Source organism: Pogona vitticeps, chromosome 6 (assembly GCF_051106095.1).
Source record: "Pogona vitticeps strain Pit_001003342236 chromosome 6, PviZW2.1, whole genome shotgun sequence".
NCBI classification, from domain to species: Eukaryota; Metazoa; Chordata; class Lepidosauria; order Squamata; family Agamidae; genus Pogona; species Pogona vitticeps.
In genome coordinates, this window is record NC_135788.1 from 77,248,067 (window position 1) to 77,268,683 (window position 20,617).

Below are 20,617 nucleotides of genomic sequence, written 5' to 3' on the forward strand. Positions count from 1 at the left end.
TGCTCTGGAGCTGAAATATGCCCTCCAGCACACTTGGAACCCCCCCAGCTCCCCCATACCCCCCAAAATGCATAAATTTCATTTGGAAAAGTGGTTCATAAAGACCCAGATACTATTGCCATGCTTTCAGGGGCCTCTGGCAGCCCTGGCATTCCCCATCTCCAGTGATTCCCAATCCTGGATCCCTAGATGTTATCAGACTGCAACTCTGAGAAGCTTTCACCACCAGCTGTTGCTAGCCAGGATTTCTGAGAGTTGCAGTCCAATAACATCTGGGGACCCAAGATTGGAAACCACCCACTGCCATACTACTCAGAATTTTTAAAAATGGGAAAACATTGGCCACTAGATGGTACAAGATGGTTTTTCAGGACTAACTCAGTTTGCCCCACCGTAAAGTTAAACAGAAATTTGCCCAATAGTGAAAAATGGGCTATTAACAGGAAATAGGTTCTTTGCAAGTTTTGCATTTTTTGTGCATGTGTGTGTATTTGTGTGTGTGTGTGCATGTGCATTCAGTGTGTGCATGTGTATGCACACATATGCACACCTGATTGCTAGTTTTCAGGACTGGGCTGAGGAAGGAAAGAGAAAGACTTGAGCAAGTTCTTGCTTGCTCTTGACAACAGGCATGTTGACGTAGAATTAAGTCCACTGGTCAAGGGAGCAAGTAGAGGAGAAAAAGGACAAAATGAAATGACAGAAGGAGAAAAGTAGAATGGAGGGGAGGGAGGAAAAGACAAAGTGGTGTAACCAAATAGAGCAACTCAACTGAGATGAAATTAATGAATACCAGTTGCTTGAAGTACATAGGATGGGAACATAAACCTGCAAGCACATAGAAGCCATAAGAAATTCACCTTTGCTATGAAAGAGAAAGGCAAGTAACTGTGTTATGTACTAATTATGACTATAGAACTTCTGTGTTAGATGCCATTTGCATTTATGAAACTTTAATATGAATAATTAAATTTCCTTAACTTACTGACATTTGTAGAAGAAATGTATACTTATGTCTACTGAGTTGTAGTAGGATCATGGAAGATTTTCATTGAATATAAAAAGCTTGCAGAAAAGGACGAAAGCAAATAAAACTTAGAGAATTTGGCATGTGCTGACACAGGATTTTTTAAATTGTGGCCAATGTAAAAAATAAACAGTAACTATTGAATTAAAATTAATTTTATAATTTTGACCAGGGGTTTGTTGTAAACGTATACATAAGTAAGGGGCAGGCAAGCACCATGTATTACTAACAGTGTGCTAACAGTGCTGAGAGAAAAGTGCAGCTCATGGGTCCCACAAGGAAGTACTTGTGAAAAACCCAGAAATAATGCCTTCATGTGCCTCTAATTTCCTTTCTTGATAGAAATGAAAAGCATGGTGTCACTCTGTAGCAAAAGCTTTCAACTTCTGTAATCTCCACACCAGAATTTGACCATTTCCAGCAGCTGAAAATGGTTCTACTTATCAGCTAGCAAAGTTCCCCAAATTCTTCTCTTTTTCTTTTATGGTTAAAAAAACTTGGTCAAAAAGCATGGTAGCATGCTACTTAGTGAGCTTCATGTTCTGTGTTACAGCAATACTCCCAAAAAGGACTACAGTTATTAAAAGAGAATTCTTTGCTAAAATCTGAGGAAGAATGTCAAGCCTTTCGTAGATATCTGAGTAATATCACCATTCAAACACAAAAGAGAAGAAGTGAACTGGAGAACATGGTCAAGCTGTATGAATTTTATGAAGAGGTAAGAGAAATGTTATAAGAAGCTTTTTTATACTAAATCAAATTGTTGGTCCATCTAGCCCAGTATTGTCAGCTTTGATTGGCAGTAATCTGCAAGGGTTTCAAGCAGAATTCTTTCCTACTCTATATAGAGACACCTGCAATCTTTTGCATGCTGCAGCTGACTAGTGAGCTATAGCTACCCTGTTTCCCTGAAAATAGGATCTAACCTGAAAATAAGCCCTAGTATGATTTTTCAGGATGCTCGTAATATAAGCCCTACCCCCAAAATAAGACCTAGTTAAGTGAAATCTTGCGCTCCACCATTGTGCAGCAACCAGAAGAAGATGACATGACTGTCTTTGAATAAACGTAGATTGTTGAAGATGAAAAAAATAAAACATCCCCTGAAAATAAGCCCTAGTGCATTTTTGGAGAAAAAATTAATATAAGATCCTGTCTTATTTTCGGGGAAACATGATATACATCTGAGAGAATTTTCCACTAAGCTGGAAATATTCTCTAGATAAGATGGGCCCTCTTTTGGGATATGCTCTTCCCATATAGAGAAGATCTGAATGGAGGCTGTAACCACATTTAGATATAGTCTTCATGAGATTGGGAACACACCACTGTCTAATTAGAGCCTTTGTTTAGACCTTCCCCATCAACATGGGAGGATGGGGTTGAAGCTAGACTGCAAAACCCTATCTCTCCTCCAACATTCTGTCTCTGAATGTCTGAAAAGGACTTTGCTAGAAATAACAATACCAAGAGTTGTCCATATCTGGCTGTGTAACAAACACACAAATTAAAATAATGTAGTGTGTCATAATTGCCTCTCTTTCTTCTGTGTCTACATAGAAGTAATAGTGTTTCCTAATTGTCTCTTGGCCCTTAATAACACAAGTGGCCCAAGACCATTTTGAGATGAGATGCAAAGAATTCTAATTCTAATTCTGTAAATGGTGGTGGTGATTATAGTAGTCTTAAGTAAACTTTTAAAATTGTCACCCTTCATGTTTGTTTTTACTTAACACCCAGGCTCACAAATGGATGGTTCATTGCAACGAATATCTTAAGCAACTTTCACTAGAAGCTAAATATTCTCAATCAGTAATTCAGTCTTTGCAAAGCTACCACCAAGAAGCTGCAAAGATTTCTGCAGAAAACTTCCAGAAAGTCAATGAAGCTATAACTGCTCTGGGTAATAAAGAGTTTGAATTAAAACAGTGGAATATTTTATGGCTGAAGTGTCAGCAGACTAGACACCACTTAGAAGAGGAGCTTTCAAAAGCAATTAAAAGTTTCAGCAAAGGAGGAACCAATCTTATACCCAAGGAGTCTGGCCCAAGAAGTAACCATGAGCTGGGTCATGTGTCTGGAACACAGCACAGCCATCCTTCTACCCTTTGTTCTAGCATGGAGGATAACATCTGGAATAGTATGACACTCCATCAGTTTCAGCATCACAGCCTTCCAGTGGATGATGATACTTTTTTAAGCCAGGAAGATACCACTCAAAACATACTTCCATGTTCTACAATTACACCTTCTGCATCACAACCCCTCACTCCACGTTTGGGCAGGTTTCAGAGGACCACACGTGTTTCAGAGGATTTGGACAACATTTCCACCTGCTATTCAGAACCAATCCAGACGTCTGTCACCCGCCACCGGAGACATCCACTGAAGAAAATCATAAAGAAAACACAGAGCTTTGAGTTGACCCAACATGAGAGCAACCATAGTGAACTGCATCACCACAGATATACTGGAGTTTATATTAGAGGACTGGAAGTAGCTAGTAGTACAGCGGCAGAAAAGAGAAACACCCAGCGTTCAAACATTAAAAGTCCTTTGACTAGTAGAAATCACAGTTTAGTATCTCCATCAGTAATCTATCAAACAGATGAACAGGAAGAGAAGAAAAGACAAGGAAGGTGAGAAACGATAACGATACAATCCATTTTCTACATGTAGTCATTCCATTCACTTCAGTGAAAGGGATATTGTGTCCTTAAATAGAGTATGTAAGCCCGTGACATTTAGAGAATCTCCTTGCAACATGATCTATATTGAAATGCTATAATGTTTAATTTTACGCAGTTTGAGTTATTAAAACAAAGCAGTTAGTTGACTGAATCAGCTAATGACCCAACAGAAAATATGCTTAAATCCTTACATCATTTTTCAGGCTAATTATTTTGGATATTATGACAGAGCAAAGCTACACAACAGGATTTTGCCCAATAATATGCTTTGTTGTTTTTATGTGCTTTCAAGTCAGAACTGGTTTGTAGTGACCTTCAGTTCCACACCCCAATGAGTTTCCTTGACTGAGTGTGGATTTGAACCAAGCTTCCTCAGTCCTAGGACATCACTCTGTCCACTACACCACACTATCTAAAATACATTTTGTAGAATTTTTAAAAAACCCAATTAATGAGGACGCAAGTTTTTTTTAAGAAAAATTATATTTAATACATGTATGTATGTAACAAAAGATGGCAAGTACCATGTGAAAAGTCATATTCTCCCTTTTTTTTCTTGCACAGGATGATGTCTGTGCTGACACATTTGTATCGTGTAGAAAATAAAGCTAAGGGTTTATGTGTGTTTTTGCTTAACTCTTTCCCCCCTCTCATATGCAGATTTGATTTTTTTTTAACCATACAGCTTAGCTGATGTGGCAATGGGCCTCCCTAATAAGGAAGTTTTGAGGACTCTCCTGAAAAGCAGTTCCTCCCTCTGATGGTCACAGACGCAAACACATAAAATGGACACAGATCACATATGCCACATAGCAAAAGGGGAGTTTCAAAGGCTGCTTGCAATGGGCCTTTTAATCTTTCATTTCCCTGGGTTGCTTTTCCAGAAGGAACTCTCTCTGTGCTGGAGAGGCTGTGTATATTCTTTAGGGAAGTTCGTGGAAAAGCAGCTGCACCTCATCTCAGAATTATTCTGTTTTTTCAGCATGTAATGTGAACTTTGAAAAGTTGTATAATCCAGAGGTAACAGGAAACCTCTCTGTTCTGTAGGGGATGCTGTTTCATATAGCAAAATTACTCTGTCTTCCTGCTTAGTTATTATTTCTGTTGACCATTATGAGTTAAACCTCTTTGCTCAATTTCTAACTTCTTTTATCAAGTAGGATACCTGAGGTAAGAAACCATTCCAGGAAAACCTGAAACCTGCAAGTGATGCAGGTGGGATTGGCTGCTGGAACTACAAATGGTGGCTGTGATGCTCAGGCATACCTTCTTTTTGCTTCATTATTTATCAAAGTTAAAATACTGCAGTGACTGTTCAGCAGATAACAAAGTTAACCCTCCTCCCCTATTTCTCCAAGTTAATCTATAGATGGCATCTCAAGTTATTTGTGAATTATGTGCTCACTCCTGGAAGTTTTGTCCATTTCCACGTCCCAATGTGAACATTTTCTTACTTACGTATGCTCTGTCATTAACAAACAAACTGCAACTCCCAGGATGTAACTCATCATCCAGGATGTATAAGAGTTCAGGCACTATAGAAGTTGTTATCTGAAACTTTTGAAAGGCACCAGATTGCCTTTCCTTCTCTCTGTCATTAAAATGTTTCTTTATATTCATATTTCTGACTTGCCATAACAGCCCCTCAGTTACCAAGTGATTGCTAGTTGGGAGTCAAAGCTGATATTTATTCTTTCTGTCTCTTTCACTAGTAAAGTGAACCACATAATGGATGAGATGATCACAACAGAAAGGGAATACGTCAGATCCTTAGGCTATATAATCGACAGCTATTTCCCAGAAATGGAAAGGGACAACTTGCCTCAGGATTTGCGAGGGAAGCGCAACATCATTTTTGGAAATTTGGAAAAACTCTATGATTTCCATTGTCACTACTTCCTGAAAGAACTGGAACGCTGCACAGATTTCCCACTGCGGGTTAGCCATTGCTTTCTCAGACATGTAAGTCTCATTTTCCAAGGGGAGTGTGTGGTTGCTGTCAGGTATCTTGTGCTTGCCAGAAAACTGTATGATTGGGAAATGTCACAACCTATCTCTTTTGCTTGTCTTTGTTGAAGATTAAGAACAGTTAGAGTCATTTGGGGCCAGGGACAGTGTCCTGAAGGCAATAGATAGGTTCTCTTCTTGAACTCCAATCTTGAAAGAGAATTTCCAGTCTCTGACCCCCACCTTGTCCTTGGAAAGAGCCATAACTCTTACAGTGGACCCTTGACTTACAGATGGCTTGACTTACAGACTTTTTGAGTTACAGACTTCTCTGGCCGCAAAATGTAGGTTTGACTTGCAGACTGAGATTTGACTTACAGACCAGAAAAAACCCAAAATGGAACAAAAACGGCCTGTTACGGGATTAATCGGTTTTCAATGCACTGTAGGTCAATGGAGACTTGACTTACAGACTTTTTGACTTGAGAACCACCTTCCAATACGGATTAAGTTCTCAAGTCAAGACCCCACTGTATTTCTCTAGCTCCAGAACACCAGCACTGGGAGAGGTTAAAACAGTCACATTGGAGACATGAGATTGGCAGACTGGGGGTGGTTCTTGGTATGCAGTATCAAAGCTCCTCTTAACTTTTTACTGCATGCCCTACATGGAGAAGTATTCAAGTTAGTTTTGAGGCTGTTCTAAATGTTTCCCTCCTATTGCTCACAATTAAAAGTGTTTTAGAAGGAAAGAAGTAGTGAACATCACTTTTCTTGAAGTTTTCTGAAAAGTAGCTCAGCAGTAAGATTTTGTAACTCAGCACAGAGCTTGGAAAATAAACTTTGTTAAAGTTGTTACTTATCATCATAGTTCCAAGGGTTGTTGATTAATGTTATATACATTTTTTCCAAATATATTATTTCTTTTTTAAAAAAGTAGTATGTTCTGCAACTTAAAATCTAACTTCTCCATTGAATTATTTAGGCAAACTAATATAAGCCGTACAATTGTAAAAAATATATATAGTTTGTTACACTTTATTATCCACATTTTGATTTCTACAATGTTGAGTGCCATATTTCTTGAGAGATACCCATTATCTGCTTTTGCATTCTTTCATTTCACTGTCATTGGGTAGTTTAATAATGTAGTTATATGGCATTAATTAAAGAATATTCAATTTATATTGCTGGTTTTAACTGAAAGCTCGTTAAGAAAACTCATTTATATATAATGTTATCAGAGTGAAGAAATATTTTTGTTTATATTGTCATCCATTAATAAATTAAGTGCCAAGAGTTTATTTTTCATTATTTCAGGAAGAACAGTTTGGGATGTATGCATTATACAGCAAGAACAAGCCACAGTCAGACACTTTGCTTATAAGCCATGGAAACACCTTCTTTAAAGTAACTGGAATTCTATCTTTCATAAATTTTTAAGTATCTTTAGTTTTATTTGCAGTTTAACTGACATTTTGTTGTGCCTCTAATATTCTTGTTATGCCTCTAATATTCTTACAGAATAAACAACAGGAATTGGGTGATAAGATGAATTTGGCTTCTTACCTGTTGAAGCCCATCCAAAGAATGAGCAAATATGCCCTCCTCTTGAAAGATTTGATTAAGGAGTGCTCAGCAGGAGAAGAGCAAGAGCTCAGTGCCCTCTGTGCAGCTGAAGAGATGGTCAAGTTTCAGCTTCGCCATGGGAACGATTTGCTCGCAATGGATGCCATCAGAGGCTGTGATGTAAGCATAGATGGCCCCTATTGTGCCTTTCAGGCGTGTTTCAGCTTTACTTGTTGGAGGTAGCATACAGACAACTAAGGATGACCAGATTCATTCTTGCTTCTGCCACTTAAATGGTTTTACTTCAGCTACTCTTTCAGTCCCACATCTGCAGCATGTTCATAATGGGTGCATACTTTGCAAGACTGATAGAAAGTGGGAATCAATATCTGAAAGCCCTTTGGTCAAGTAGAGGCCCTTAGGAGGTGTTGCCTGGCCTATCTATTGATAGCCACAGCACCAAGTAACAGATTGCTTTAGAGAACATGTTGTTGACCTTTTGCCTGCATGCAGGTTTTGGCAGTCCTGCAGCCTGCAGAATTCCAGAATGCCCTGCCCACATTTTCCTGGTACCTATCTGAGGCCTTCAGCTGAATGTCTTGAAGAAATGGTTGTGGGTTTTTTGAAAGTGATGCTTATTAGATTGTAAACAAAAATGGTAATAGAAACATGAATAAATATTAACCTTTGCTGATTCCCCATGAAACTAAGTGGAGATAAGGTAAACAGAGTGTTATTAATCCAAAATGTATTACTCAATATAAAATAACCTATCAGATGAATAAAAACTCATTCTCATACGGAGTCACAGAATATCCTTCCTGAACCCAAACTGACCATGGAGTGTACCAGTGGAAACAGAAATATTGTTAATATATGTAAGGAAAATAGACCCAAGTTTCCATAAAACTGTCTTGCTTTTCTCTTCTTTCTATCATTCTCCTTTTATATGTCAAATATTCACTGGGTGCAATTGTCCGGACTCTGTTCATCCAGGCATTCACTGACAGAGCCTTCCACCTTTTGGACATCTCCATTATAATCAACTTTTATGTAGTAAGAAACTATTTCTATGAAAAAAAAAATTGGTGAAAATAAGAGTTGCCACTACAACTCATGTAGTTTTCCTTACAGAAACAGGTTACAAGAACTATTCTGGCCAGCATATTATCACTGATAAATTCAATACATAAAAATAAAACATTCTACATATTGTAATCTCCTTCAGTCTCACACTTGATAAAATTAACTCAACCTTCTATTGGGGGGGGGGCTTTCTTTTTGTAATCAGGTCAATCTGAAAGAACAAGGGCCACTGAGGTGTCAAGATGAGTTTCTTGTGTGTTGTGGCAGAAAGAAGTATTTGAGACATGTTTTTCTGTTTGAAGACCTCATCTTGTTCAGTAAAACAAAAAAGATTGATGGGGGATATGACATCTACATGTACAAACAATCATTTAAGGTAAACTCATGCTTCTTGTCTGACAGGCTATGATCATGTAGTTTCAGAAGTTTCTCTGAAAGCAAATTATGCAATTGAAGCTAAGCAAATCTAGGCCTACCTAGTGTGAAGGCTGAAGATAGAGGTATACCAGTTTGAGCTTGTGGTATAAGTTTTCTGTATAAATTGCAGCAAAACAATAGTGATTGCCTGTAATTACAGAGATCCTGGGGCTTGCATGACTCCCTCAAAATCATTGGGCAAAATCCTCTTGCATAAAGTTATGCAGCAATAAACTGGATCTGGCACCTAAAATATTTAAATGAACTGAACATTTTCAATCCCTGCCTTTCAGGTTCCAAGGCTCCCTAGGACTCCCTTTTGCTCTGAGGAAGTCTTTAAGAGCCTAGGGTTTAGGGAGAATTATTTAATAGTCTGCTGGATCACCCCGCAAAGTTTCTCCTCCTCCTCCTGTTATATTTGCTGTTGCAGATCATATCCTTTGATGAATCTTTCAAAGCTATTCTTACCATTACTGTTAATTTCAAAAGCATGTTGGCAATAAAATCACTTTGACCTATTGCGTAGAATTTGGACTGGCAAGATTTGAAAAGAAGTTCTCGCTCAGCTATGGAGTTCACAGGAAAGTTGTGAAGATAAAATGGGATCATTCGGAGGGTAGTTGAGATGTAAATGTGGTTCACTATAGTTGTGAAGCTAGGGCTGTAAAATGGAGTCTTGCACAGTTATATTATTTCTTGAAAAGATAATATAACTGTTAACTGTGATACACGAGAAAGGTTAAAGTGTTGGATGTGAAAGTAGGGCAAGTTTCCACAGAACCATAAGTCTCAGTGATTCTGGACCAGCCTCTACCTCCCAGGCTAACATTCTTTTCAGGGTTGTTGTGAAAATAAAATAAGATAAAGTAGGAGAAATTAGGGGGGTGTGTGTGGAAAAAATAAGATAGGAGAAAATGTATCCTGAAAATATTTGTTGGTGTGTGTTTGTTATTTAAAAATAACTGCTTTTTGAGGGGAAAATATGGAAAACTCTTATAAGCAAATTATAAATATAAATATAAATAAAGCAGTAGTAAGACAGACATTTATTTTAGTTGGACAGTTGAAAAGACATCACACATGAGAAAAAAGTCATGGAGGTGGAAAACCAAAAAAGTCAGATTCAGGCACTTAATGTTACTATTCTTTTAAGACGCAGCTGAGATGGAAACAGTTCAGATAGCATGGTGGAAATGAAATGGCTTCCAGATAGGTGAAAATTAAGGATGGAACAAAGGCAGCTGGTGTTTCAGTAAGAGTTCTTGCAGATTTAATTAATACTTCTCAGAATTATTCTTCTGTGGAGGTAATTTCTGAGATATCATAAAGTGATTCCTATACAATTCTTAAGTAGGAGAACAAAAATATTTTATTAACTGCTAAATGGCATTCTGCATGTTTCTTTTTTTCATATTTGCTTGTAGACAGCTGAGATTGGAATGACAGAGAACGTTGGAGATAGTGGCCTTCGCTTTGAAATCTGGTTTCGAAGGAGAAGAAAATCCCAGGACACTTACATCCTTCAAGCCAATTCAACAGAAATTAAGTGTGCATGGACAGATATCATAGGAAAGATCCTTTGGAGACAAGCCTTGAGAAACCGAGGTATGCCTGTAATATAATCGACTGCAATCACCAGGCTCACTTGACAGCTCTTACATGGTTTTGCTAAGAAAAGAGAATTATCCTTTCACCCATGAACACTGATTTCAGTATTAACATACTCTTACAGGCAGTATTCTCACAGTAGTTACACTACCTGGACATACAGTTATCAGATTCTGAGATGAAGTATTTTTGATATAATGAAGATTTAAACTGCTTCTATTCCTATATTCCGGTTCACCTCTGCCTGTCATCTTCCTTCATTTTCCTGCCCTGATCTGTTGTCTGAATGAAACCTGTCCTAAGCTTAGATCTTCATTGTCCCCTACTTCTCCTAGGCCTTGAATTCCATTCTTATGTACCCTGCACTCTGGGATGAGCAAGGACAGATCCTGCCCCTCCTCTGTGTGACAGGCTTTCAAATTTTAAGATGGACATCTTCCATTATTCAAGAGCCTTTCTCATATAAAATGGAGCAAAGCTTGTTTTCTGCTACCCCAAGGGGTCAGATCCAAACTAATGAATTTAAATGGTGAGCAAGGAGATTTTGATTAAATACTAAGAAGAACCTCAATTCCATGGTCAAACAGCTTAGTGCTGTTTGACCATGGAATGGATTACTTGCTTCTTTGAGTTAGTTTGGATTAATAAGAATGATCAAGTATCTGGTCATTTGAGGTTTCTTGTTAACAGAATTGGAGTATACTTGACACACCATTTTCTTTCCCCTTTGGTGCGGGAAGGCATTCTCAGAAGGGTTAATCCACTCATTTCTGAGAGTAGGGCTATATTAAACTTCCTGTATCCATGAGTGGAAATAAACCCTTCCCAGTTCTCTTCCTACTTAGGTCAAGAGCCTTTATGCAGACACCTACTTCAGCCAAGAGGCTTTTTGTAGGCATCCATCTTTGCCTCTACCATGCGATTCCACTAGAGTTGCCAGATCAGCAGCATCCTAAAGTTTCAATCCCCAAAACTGTGACCCTTGTGATCTCACATGTGCTGGACTCTTCAGTACAGTGGACCCTCTACTTGCGGAATTAATCCATATTGGAATTGTGGCTGCAGGTCAAAAAGTCTGTAGGTCGAGTCTCCATTGACCTACAATGCATTGAAAACCGATTAATCCCGTAACCGGCCGTTTTTGTTCCATTTTTGTTCCATTTTTGTTCCATTTTGGTTTTTTTTCTGGTCTGTAGGTCGACTCTCTGGCTGCAGCCAGAGAAGTCTGTAACTTGAAAAGTCTGTAAGTCGAGCCGTCTGTAAGTCGAGGGTCCACTGTAAATACTGCAAAGTGTTTTGCATTTGACAGGAACAATCTCCCTCCTTTCACCATGAGAAATCCAACTTTTAAATGTTTAAAGGCATGTTAAATAAATATTCCTATGATGCTGAATAAGCAGCAATTCATTATGTCCATATAGGATAACGTTTTGTGAGTAGACATGGTCTTAACAGTAGAGGCTATCACAGCACATGCCATTTTAAACTTGTCATATCTGCTGCCATGTAAGACTGGTGTCATGAGGTATGATATTACAACAGCATTAAGGAATGACCTATGTTGCTTATGACATGGTGAAACTCTTGTTTATGTCTCCTTCATACATTTTAACAAGTCTCAGATCAAGGAAAGTATATTATCCAGTAGAAGCTAAAAAGGGATCTATCTTTGTAAAACTCAATTTCTGTTTCTAATGTTAGTCCAGAAGTAGAGGCTCTTTCTTAGTGTCACAAATCTGATATGGCAGCAGAAAGAGAGGCAAATAGTAGAAAGGGAAAAACCAGAGATCTGTTCAAGAAAATTGGAACATTATGAGCAAAGATGGAAACGATAAAGGACAAAAATGGTAGGGACCTCACAAAAGCAGAAGACATCAAGAAGAGATGGCAAGAATACACTGATGAATTATACCAGAAAGATCTGGATGTCCCGGACAACCCAGATACTGTGGTTGGTGACCTTGAACCAGACATCCTGGGCTCTAGAACGCATGGCTAACAACAAGACCAGTGAAGGGAATGACATTCCAGTGGAACTATTTAAAATCTTAAAAGATGATGCTGTTAAGGTGCTAAAATCAATATGCCAGTAAGTTTGGAAAACTCAGCAGTAGCCAGAGGATTGGAAAAGATCAGGCTACATCCCAATCCCAAAGAAGGGCAGTGCCAAAGAATGCTCCAACTACCGTACAATTGCACTCATTTCACACGCTAGCAAGGTTATGCTCAAAATCCTCCAAGGCAGACTTCAGCAGTATGTGGACCGAGAACTCCCAGAAGTACAAGCTGGATTTCGAAGGGGCAAAGGAGCTAGAGACCAAATTGCTAACATGCGCTGGATTATGGAGAAAGCCAGAGAGTTCCAGAAAATCATCTACTTCTGCTTCATTGACTATGCAAAAGCCTTTGACTGTGTGGACCACAACAAACTATGGCAGATCCTTAAAGAAATGGGAGTGCCTGACCACCTTATCTATCTCAGTGAAATCTATATGTGGGACAGAAAGCAACAGTTAGAACTGGATGTGAAACAACTGATTGGTTCAAAATTGGGAAAGGAGTACAAAGCTGTATATTGTCCCCCTGCTTATTTAACTTATATGCAGAATACATCATGTGAAAGGCCGGACTGGAGGAATCCCAAGGCAGAATTAAGATTGCCGGAAGAAATATCAACAACCTCAGATATGCAGATGATATCACTCTGATGGCAGAAAGTGAGGAGGAATTAAAGAACCTCTTAATGAGGGTGAAAGAGTAGGGCACAAAAAATGGTCTGATGCTCATCAGCACAAAAACTAAGATCATGGCCACTGGTCCCATCACCTCCTGGCAAATAGAAGGGGAAGATATGGAGGCAGTGAGAGATTTTACTTTCTTGGGCTCCATGATCACTGCAGATGGTGAGCAGCCATGAAATTAAAAGACGCCTGCTTCTTGGGAGGAAAGCGATGAAAAACCTAGAGAGCATCTTAAAAATCAGAGACATCACCATGCTGACAAACGTCCACATAGTCAAAGCTATGGTTTTTCCAGTAGCGATGTATGGAAGTGAGAGCTGACCATAAAGAAGGCTGACCACCGAATAATTGATGCTTTTGAATTGTGGTGCTGGAGGCTCTTGAGAGTCCCCTGGACTGCAAGAAAAACAAACGTATCAATTCTAATGGAAATCAACCCTGAGTGCTCACTGGAAGGACAGATCCTGAAGCTGAGGCTCCAATACTTTGGCCATCTGATGAGAAGACTCCCTAGAAAAGACCTGATATTGGGAAAGTGTGAGGGCATGACAGAGGACGAGATGTTTGGACAGCGTCATCGAAGCTACCAACATGAATATGACCAGACTCCGGGAGGCAGTGGAAGACATGAGAGCCTGGCGTGCTCTGATCCATGGGATCACGAAGAGTTGGACAAGACTTAAAGACAAAACAAGAACAAGAGGCTCTTTCTCAGTGTCTAACCCCAGCATTCAAGCTAGTAAATGGTTAGGATCACAATTCCAGGATGCATTCTGTCACGCATCCATTCCCCTGTTTGTTTCTCCACACAACCCAGGTTCACTTTTGGGTGTGACATTTATTTTTCAACCCTTTTTCCGCTGCCACCAGAGGAGATATTCCTCACTATACCAAATATATCTCTTCAATCAGTGTTATTCGATTTAACAATGTTTATTAAAGTGTTCACAAGTAAATCATGTAAAGTAAATCATGGATGGTCTTATTTTATTCATGCAATCATCTGTGCTTTTATAACATTTATATTTGCTTAGATAGAATCATGTTACTTCAAGTATTTATTCATTTCTTTTCTTATTCCCTATCTCCCTATTACTCTTCTCTAACACAACGCTGATCCTAACTCATCCCTAACTGAAACTCTAACACCAAAACTCAGACTCTAAATCTAACTGAAATCCTCTCTAACTCTAACACAGACTCTAACTGCTCTTTAACTGTCATCCATTCTCTTATATATCCCTAGTCCCGCCTTTTCTGTACAGCCATTGGCTCTTGAATCAGGGTTCCATTGTGATGGACAGGAGTGGCTACTGACCTGTCCATCACACATTCAATAAAAACAAGACAAGGAGTAGCCAGGTTGTTAACTGTGACTTCCAGCAGCAGCAGCTTTAGAGGATGCAAGACAATTAAAAGATTGTAAGGAGCACAAGGATAGTTTTGAGCATGTTTTATGGCTTTCTTCAGATCATGAGAGGGAACTTCAAAATGTAGGCCTTCTAGGTCAGTAGTGTTCTATCCCCTGAGGTTTCAGAACAAAAGCTTGAAATCTGGATTTGGTGAAAGTCCAAGACCTGGCAGTCCTAATTCCACTAACTAGTCCCTCTGACTTTTCATCAAAAATTGACAGCAAACAGAAGGAAGAGTATTGCACTGTTTTAAGACTTTTTATTTCAGACAACTACCCACTTGGGACAGGGCTGCACCTAATTTACACATTGCTTCCTAGGAGGTACTCCTATTCTAAGGGAGATTAAAAATTGAATCTGGTCTGAGTGTTCCTTCTACTCTTGCCTCCACCTAGTGAAGCCATGAATAGCCCTACGAATCCTGTTTCTATTATTTCACTCTGAAATTGATTCAGTGCAGCCTCTTCTTCCCTGCTCCCAAACTATTTTCTCAGGGTGGTTTTCTGTTAAGCCTCTTCACTGATGGAACTGTTTTCATCTGCAAAATGAGGAAGGACTTAATTCTTATATAAGCACAAGAGTTTTAATATTACTTTTAGGAGGAATAACTATAATGACATGCTAACGGTGTAACTCATCCTTGATAAGATGATTCCCTGGGATGCAGAGCATCAACCATTCCATGCTCAAATTCCATTTCAAGTGGTTGCAGGCTGTAATGTGGGGCAGCAATGGAAAGGTGGAACTTGAATTGTTGACTGGATTTTTGCTCATGTAATATTGAATTTCCTTCTATTTTGTGTCCAGTTGGGTTTATTACTCTTTTATTTAGGTAACTTATCATAGATATTTTGGTAAAATCCTATGAACCTTGTCTGTGCCAAGTCTCACAACTCAGTACACAACAGATAAAGGATATCCACCCATCTCTTAAGTAGAAGAGACATTTCACAGTTAAGTCCAATGTTCTATTTTCACTGTAACTCCTCAACTGTGTGTCTGGGCTATATTCTCTTTTCAACAAGATAATTTTTATTTTGAAATCCTTTACATCTAAATGAAAAAGCATTATTTTTGTAGAATTAAAATGTAGTTCAACAAGATGCAGAACTGAAATCAATGCTGTAGTGTATCTATTCTTTAGTTTTAACCTGCATTGCTTTCATTGTAAGCATTGATTTTTAGGTGTAGTATTGGGTTCCTTACTGTAAAGCACTTTCTGTCATAAGTAAGAAATTATTTGAAAAGTGTTTCTCTCATGGTCTTGATTGCTTGTTTTCAGAACTCCGAATGCAAGAAATGGTATCCATGGGCATTGGAAATAAGCCATTCATGGATATTAAGCCCAGTGATGCAGCTATAAATGATCGAGCTATAGATTATATAATGAAAGGAGCAGGTATGGTTTGACATTTAAGACCACTTCTTGGGCAACTTGAATCATTTTGTTTGCTTCTTGCAAAACTTTTATTACATGACTTTTTCTAAGTGTAAAAACACGAGCAAATAGATTTGCATCCTGAAGAAAGCTTTGCATGTTTCTCAAAATCTCCTCCACTGATCACAAGGTAATCTACTTTTGTCACTAAGGTGTCCAGCATTTTCTATTTGAATAGTCAGTATCCAAGAAGCATTGTCAATCCCTTAGTTGTACCTAAAGAAATTCTTGTATCCTAAGCACGGCAGTAAAAAGATATCAAGACCAACCTGTAGATGTTAAGGAACGTGCCCATTTCCCACCATTAGCTTGCTTTTCTTCCTACAAGATGTTTCCCCCCAAATTAGGTGCCTGAATTATTAGATTAAGATGGTGTTAGCTTTCAAGGAATGAGCACTAACCAAAACACACTAAAATGCAAGATGAGCAGAAACATGTTATAGGATATGAGATGTGTGTCGCCAGTTAAAGGAGCACTGCTTATAATGATATACTAATTATATTGTCAAGTGTAACCCTCATTCTGTGATGATTCTGTTTGTCTTAAGCTGCAGCCTGGTCCACTCAGGGGGTCCCAATAAGTTGGTTCTGACTTGATGGCTCAACCTGGCATGCACTACTGATCCAGTAACTGTTTATACTATGCAGCTACCTCATTATGAGTAGTAATGGCACGTTATTTTCTCCGTAGCAGATCATCAAAATAGTAATTGGCCATACAATAGTACACAAAGAAGCATTTCAAGACGTCCAAAGTCACCGTCTCTGAATGAGAGGCTTGGCTTGACTTGAACAATTCTGGGACCCTTGAAAGTATGCTTACATAATAATGGCCAAAATCTTATTGCGTACCTATACCAGTATAAGTGCAATAACATAAATCATAGTGACAAACAGCTGCTGGTTAATAAACGGTTATTTGTATGCTTTCCAAGCACCAACTGATGTGACTGGCATGGAAAAAGGAATTCAAGTGGCAACTCCTTAAATAGCAGAAATTTGCCGCTTTTATTTACACTGTTGCATTGAATGCTGGCATACCTAAGTAACAGGATTCTAGCCAATATATAAAACTGCCTTCTATTGAGTTAGACCATTGATCCATCTAACTCAGCTTCTATACTATGGCCAGAATCTTCTGATACATTTACACTTGCACGAGCTGTGGTGGCAAACTGCTGTCTATTTTTGAGGTGCTGGTTGTGTTCCAGGGTGTGCAGATGCTGAAGTGTAATATTGATCCAGAGGTTCACTTTGTTTAACTAAGATCCATTCAAAATATGATGTTTCTCCATTATCTTTCCCCTTTACTTTGGTGTTTGTTTATTTGAGTGTTCTGTAAGATGACCGAGGGATTTTTGTTTGTTTTCTCAGAGTCAAGGACCCGTGCCTCAGTTGCTGTTTCTTCGTTTGATCATTCCACACCATTTAAAAGGCCACATTCCACAATCTCAAACAGCAGTACATCTTCCTCAAGCAGCCAGTCCTCCTCCTCCATCCTGGGTTCACTAAACCTGCACATATATTCTACCCCATCTCATTCTGGCTTAGTTGGGCCACCTTTCTATCACTGGTCATATGACGTCAGAACCTGTATTGAAGAAGATGAGTTGGAACAGGACATTGGAAGTCAGCCTTCAATGAGTGAGTGCACTGCACCACCAGAAGCAGGGAAGATGAATAATGAGTGCCAGGCAATACCTCTTGTGCTGAATAAATATAAATTGAATTTGAATTTGAATTTATTATGGTCAAAGACCAGCACCAAACAAATTGTGCAGTAGAAAACAAAACAGAACATGCAATGTACATTATGCCAGACAGTGTGTTCACATAGTATATAAAGTTTATGTCATAAGCATTGAAACACTGGGGGAGGGTGGAATCACTGTTTTATCAGAGAACTGCCACAAGCTATGGCATTTGTCCAAAATTTGTACACTTTATTTAAACACGAGAACCAGTCTATAATACTGTGACAGTGCTTTCTGAGGAATAACTTCAAATTGTACTATTGATTGCTCTGACTAATTGCAGTTTACATTGTAAATATTTAGCTGGTTCTAAGCAGTTGCTACTTGTGCAGTTAGTAGTAGTTTTGAAAATACTGTATATGGTTGTACCACTGAATAGAGCAAAATTGCAGCTGAGTTGCTTAATTTATGATTGCATCACATGCCACAGTGATATACATCAGTCTTTGGGGGAATCCCTTCTGCATCAACTTAACTGGTTAAGAAAACCTGCAGCTTTTCTATAACTTTAGCACACTTTATAGGATTCTGGGGACTTCTAGGGTGGCACACTGCTGATGTGGATCACAAACCAAGTCTTTTGGTCCTCATTGTTGCTGTGCTTGAAATGAGAATGTAATCTAGAAAAACCTGAACACACTCTTGCAGCTTCTAATTACAGGACTTTATAATTCTTTTATAGTATTTTCTTATATGTGTGTATTCAATAACTAGAGGGCAAAATAGTAACAGCAATGACAGTAGAAACAAAACATTGTAGCAAAACAAATGTATATAGAATCATGAAGTAATTATACACAAAGCAATATTGAATGCAACATATAAATTACATTTTTAAAAAGCATACTGCATATTATGAATTTTTATTTGATTCTGTAATCTTAGGGGGGGCAGAAAGTTATGTAGGACATGGTGACATGACTAGTCATCCTTAAGCTTTCGAGATTCATCAGATCAACCCATTAGTGGAAACAGGCTTCTGATTTCCCTTCAATTCTCTCTTTCATTGGCTAGGTGGGGTGCCAAGACCGAATCATTGTCTCCAGGGTCCCTGGTTCAAGTCTCACACCAGCTTGACAATGTCTTCGCACAATTTATTAGCTATACAATTATGCTAAAGCTATTCTGTATATTGTTGAAATATTAGCAGCATGTATGTTACAATTTACAGAGGACCATTGTCTCAAATATCACAGATGATCTTTTAGATGCATTGTTTTATTTCTTTTGGGAAAACAGACAAATAGCATCCTCTAATGTCAGAACCTTCTTCCTTCCTGTTTCCTTTAGTGACAGAGAGTTCTGAGTCATCCCAGTGCACGTCAGGAGAAAGTACATATGGCTTTGGTAGCTCTGTCCAGGACGACTTTTCCCCACTCAATAACAAGACTTTTGTTGATGAAGGGCTTAAGTTTCCATTGGAATGTGTCTCTCCTGCCCTCTCAGAAAAGAACCCCAGGCCAAAACCAAGCAAAGAATATAGCACAACTGTAAGTACCTTTGTAAGTAAACAAATAAAAATCTTCACTGTTAAAATGGCTAGCACACATTTGGCCAATATATTAAAGAGTTGCTGATTGGATTTCCAAATATATGATTGGATTTCCAAATATACGTGGATTTCCAAATATATGATAGGAAAACCAAGATGAGAAGCAGCTTGTCTGTTCAAATGTTCTGTTTGATGAACACCCTCTTCTGTGCTAGAGAAACCTCCAAAGGTAGAATAACCACACTTAGGTTTGTCATTTGAGGTACCATATACAAGCAAAATTAGTGCAAACCATAGTGTGCAAACCCATTTTAAGTCAGGTTTCTTGGTGGTGATTTTAAATGATAATATTGAGGTTTGGCATGAGGAGATAGCATGCCATACCCCAAAGTTTCCTTAACCATAATTTTGGCGTGATCTGAATTGAACTGCAGTACATACAAGATATCCTATACTATATAGAGAGCAAGAAACTGACTTTTGAAGCTATATAACCTTCACTATCCCTTTGAGCTCTATGTGTAATCCATTCTTCTATTCCTGCAAAATGCTAGAGCTGGAAAGAAATTGACCTATCCATCAACCACAAACTTAAAACAGAACAACAATCCAATGCCTCTCTTTAAAAGCTTGCAAATTAACAGAATACTCAGTTTTTAAAACATTTTATCTAACATTGTATAATAAAGCATTCTAAAATTAGATCAATATTAGGCTAGACAAGTCCAGTAATTTTATACTAGCAGTTTCCAGACTTTCTGCTTCCAGTTAACACTAGACTGCATTTTACTTTATGTGTTGTTTCTCTGTCAAAAAACTTCTGCCACTCTGAGAGGATTCTAGAGCATTTTGAGGGGGAACAGCATTTATTCAAAAAACTTTCCAGGACTCATAAACTCTTGCACCAGCACTGTGAATTGACAAGGCTCCCAAAACACAGATTTTTTTTTCTACAGCTGTAAATTTCTGGAGACAATTATAGGGGTGTCCTCAGGGAGGTATATCTGCTATTATGTATTCTTTCATTCTTTATCCAGGACACAGCTTCACCATCACAATACTCCCTTCATCTTTTTACATATTTTATACTCTAAAAAGGTTTTACATTACAGTATTTTTTCTTTGTTACTCTCACATCAAACAGCCTCCTCTCCTCAATGGTTTCTTCCTTTGTGTTTTGCATCCTATTCTCCCCAAAAGGTTAAAGAATGTCTTTCTATTCTTGCTAAATCAGGACAAGTCACTACATTATTTCACAGTAAGTTAGAAGCTCCTCAGCATATTCTGAAATCAATTACCAACAGCACAAGAATTCTGTGTTCCATTGGTGATTACAGTAGAGTGACCAACAGACCATCGTATTAGACACTATAGTATATGGCTGGTACTGGTCATCCAAGAATATTAGCAGAAATGTAACATGGTTGACAGATCTC

At 38.5% G+C, this 20,617-nt stretch overlaps 1 protein-coding gene across 8 annotated transcripts in view; it reads left to right on the forward strand.

Annotated features, from left to right (window-relative positions):
- Positions 1–20,617, forward strand: part of PLEKHG4B (pleckstrin homology and RhoGEF domain containing G4B) — a 125,689-nt gene that overhangs the window by 96,435 nt on the left and 8,637 nt on the right. For all 8 annotated transcript variants that reach the window (XR_012088520.2, XM_073003923.2, XM_073003920.2 and 5 more), the window contains exons 13-22: positions 1,581–1,745; positions 2,768–3,666; positions 5,430–5,679; positions 6,985–7,074; positions 7,189–7,413; positions 8,525–8,695; positions 10,161–10,341; positions 15,780–15,896; positions 17,310–17,579; positions 18,980–19,179. Coding sequence is in view for 7 of the 8 variants with exons in the window: in XM_073003923.2 (XP_072860024.2) it covers positions 1,581–1,745; positions 2,768–3,666; positions 5,430–5,679; positions 6,985–7,074; positions 7,189–7,413; positions 8,525–8,695; positions 10,161–10,341; positions 15,780–15,896; positions 17,310–17,579; positions 18,980–19,179 (2,568 nt within the window). In the remaining variant the exon portion in view is untranslated. The remainder of the gene's footprint in view (positions 1–1,580; positions 1,746–2,767; positions 3,667–5,429; positions 5,680–6,984; positions 7,075–7,188; positions 7,414–8,524; positions 8,696–10,160; positions 10,342–15,779; positions 15,897–17,309; positions 17,580–18,979; positions 19,180–20,617) is intronic.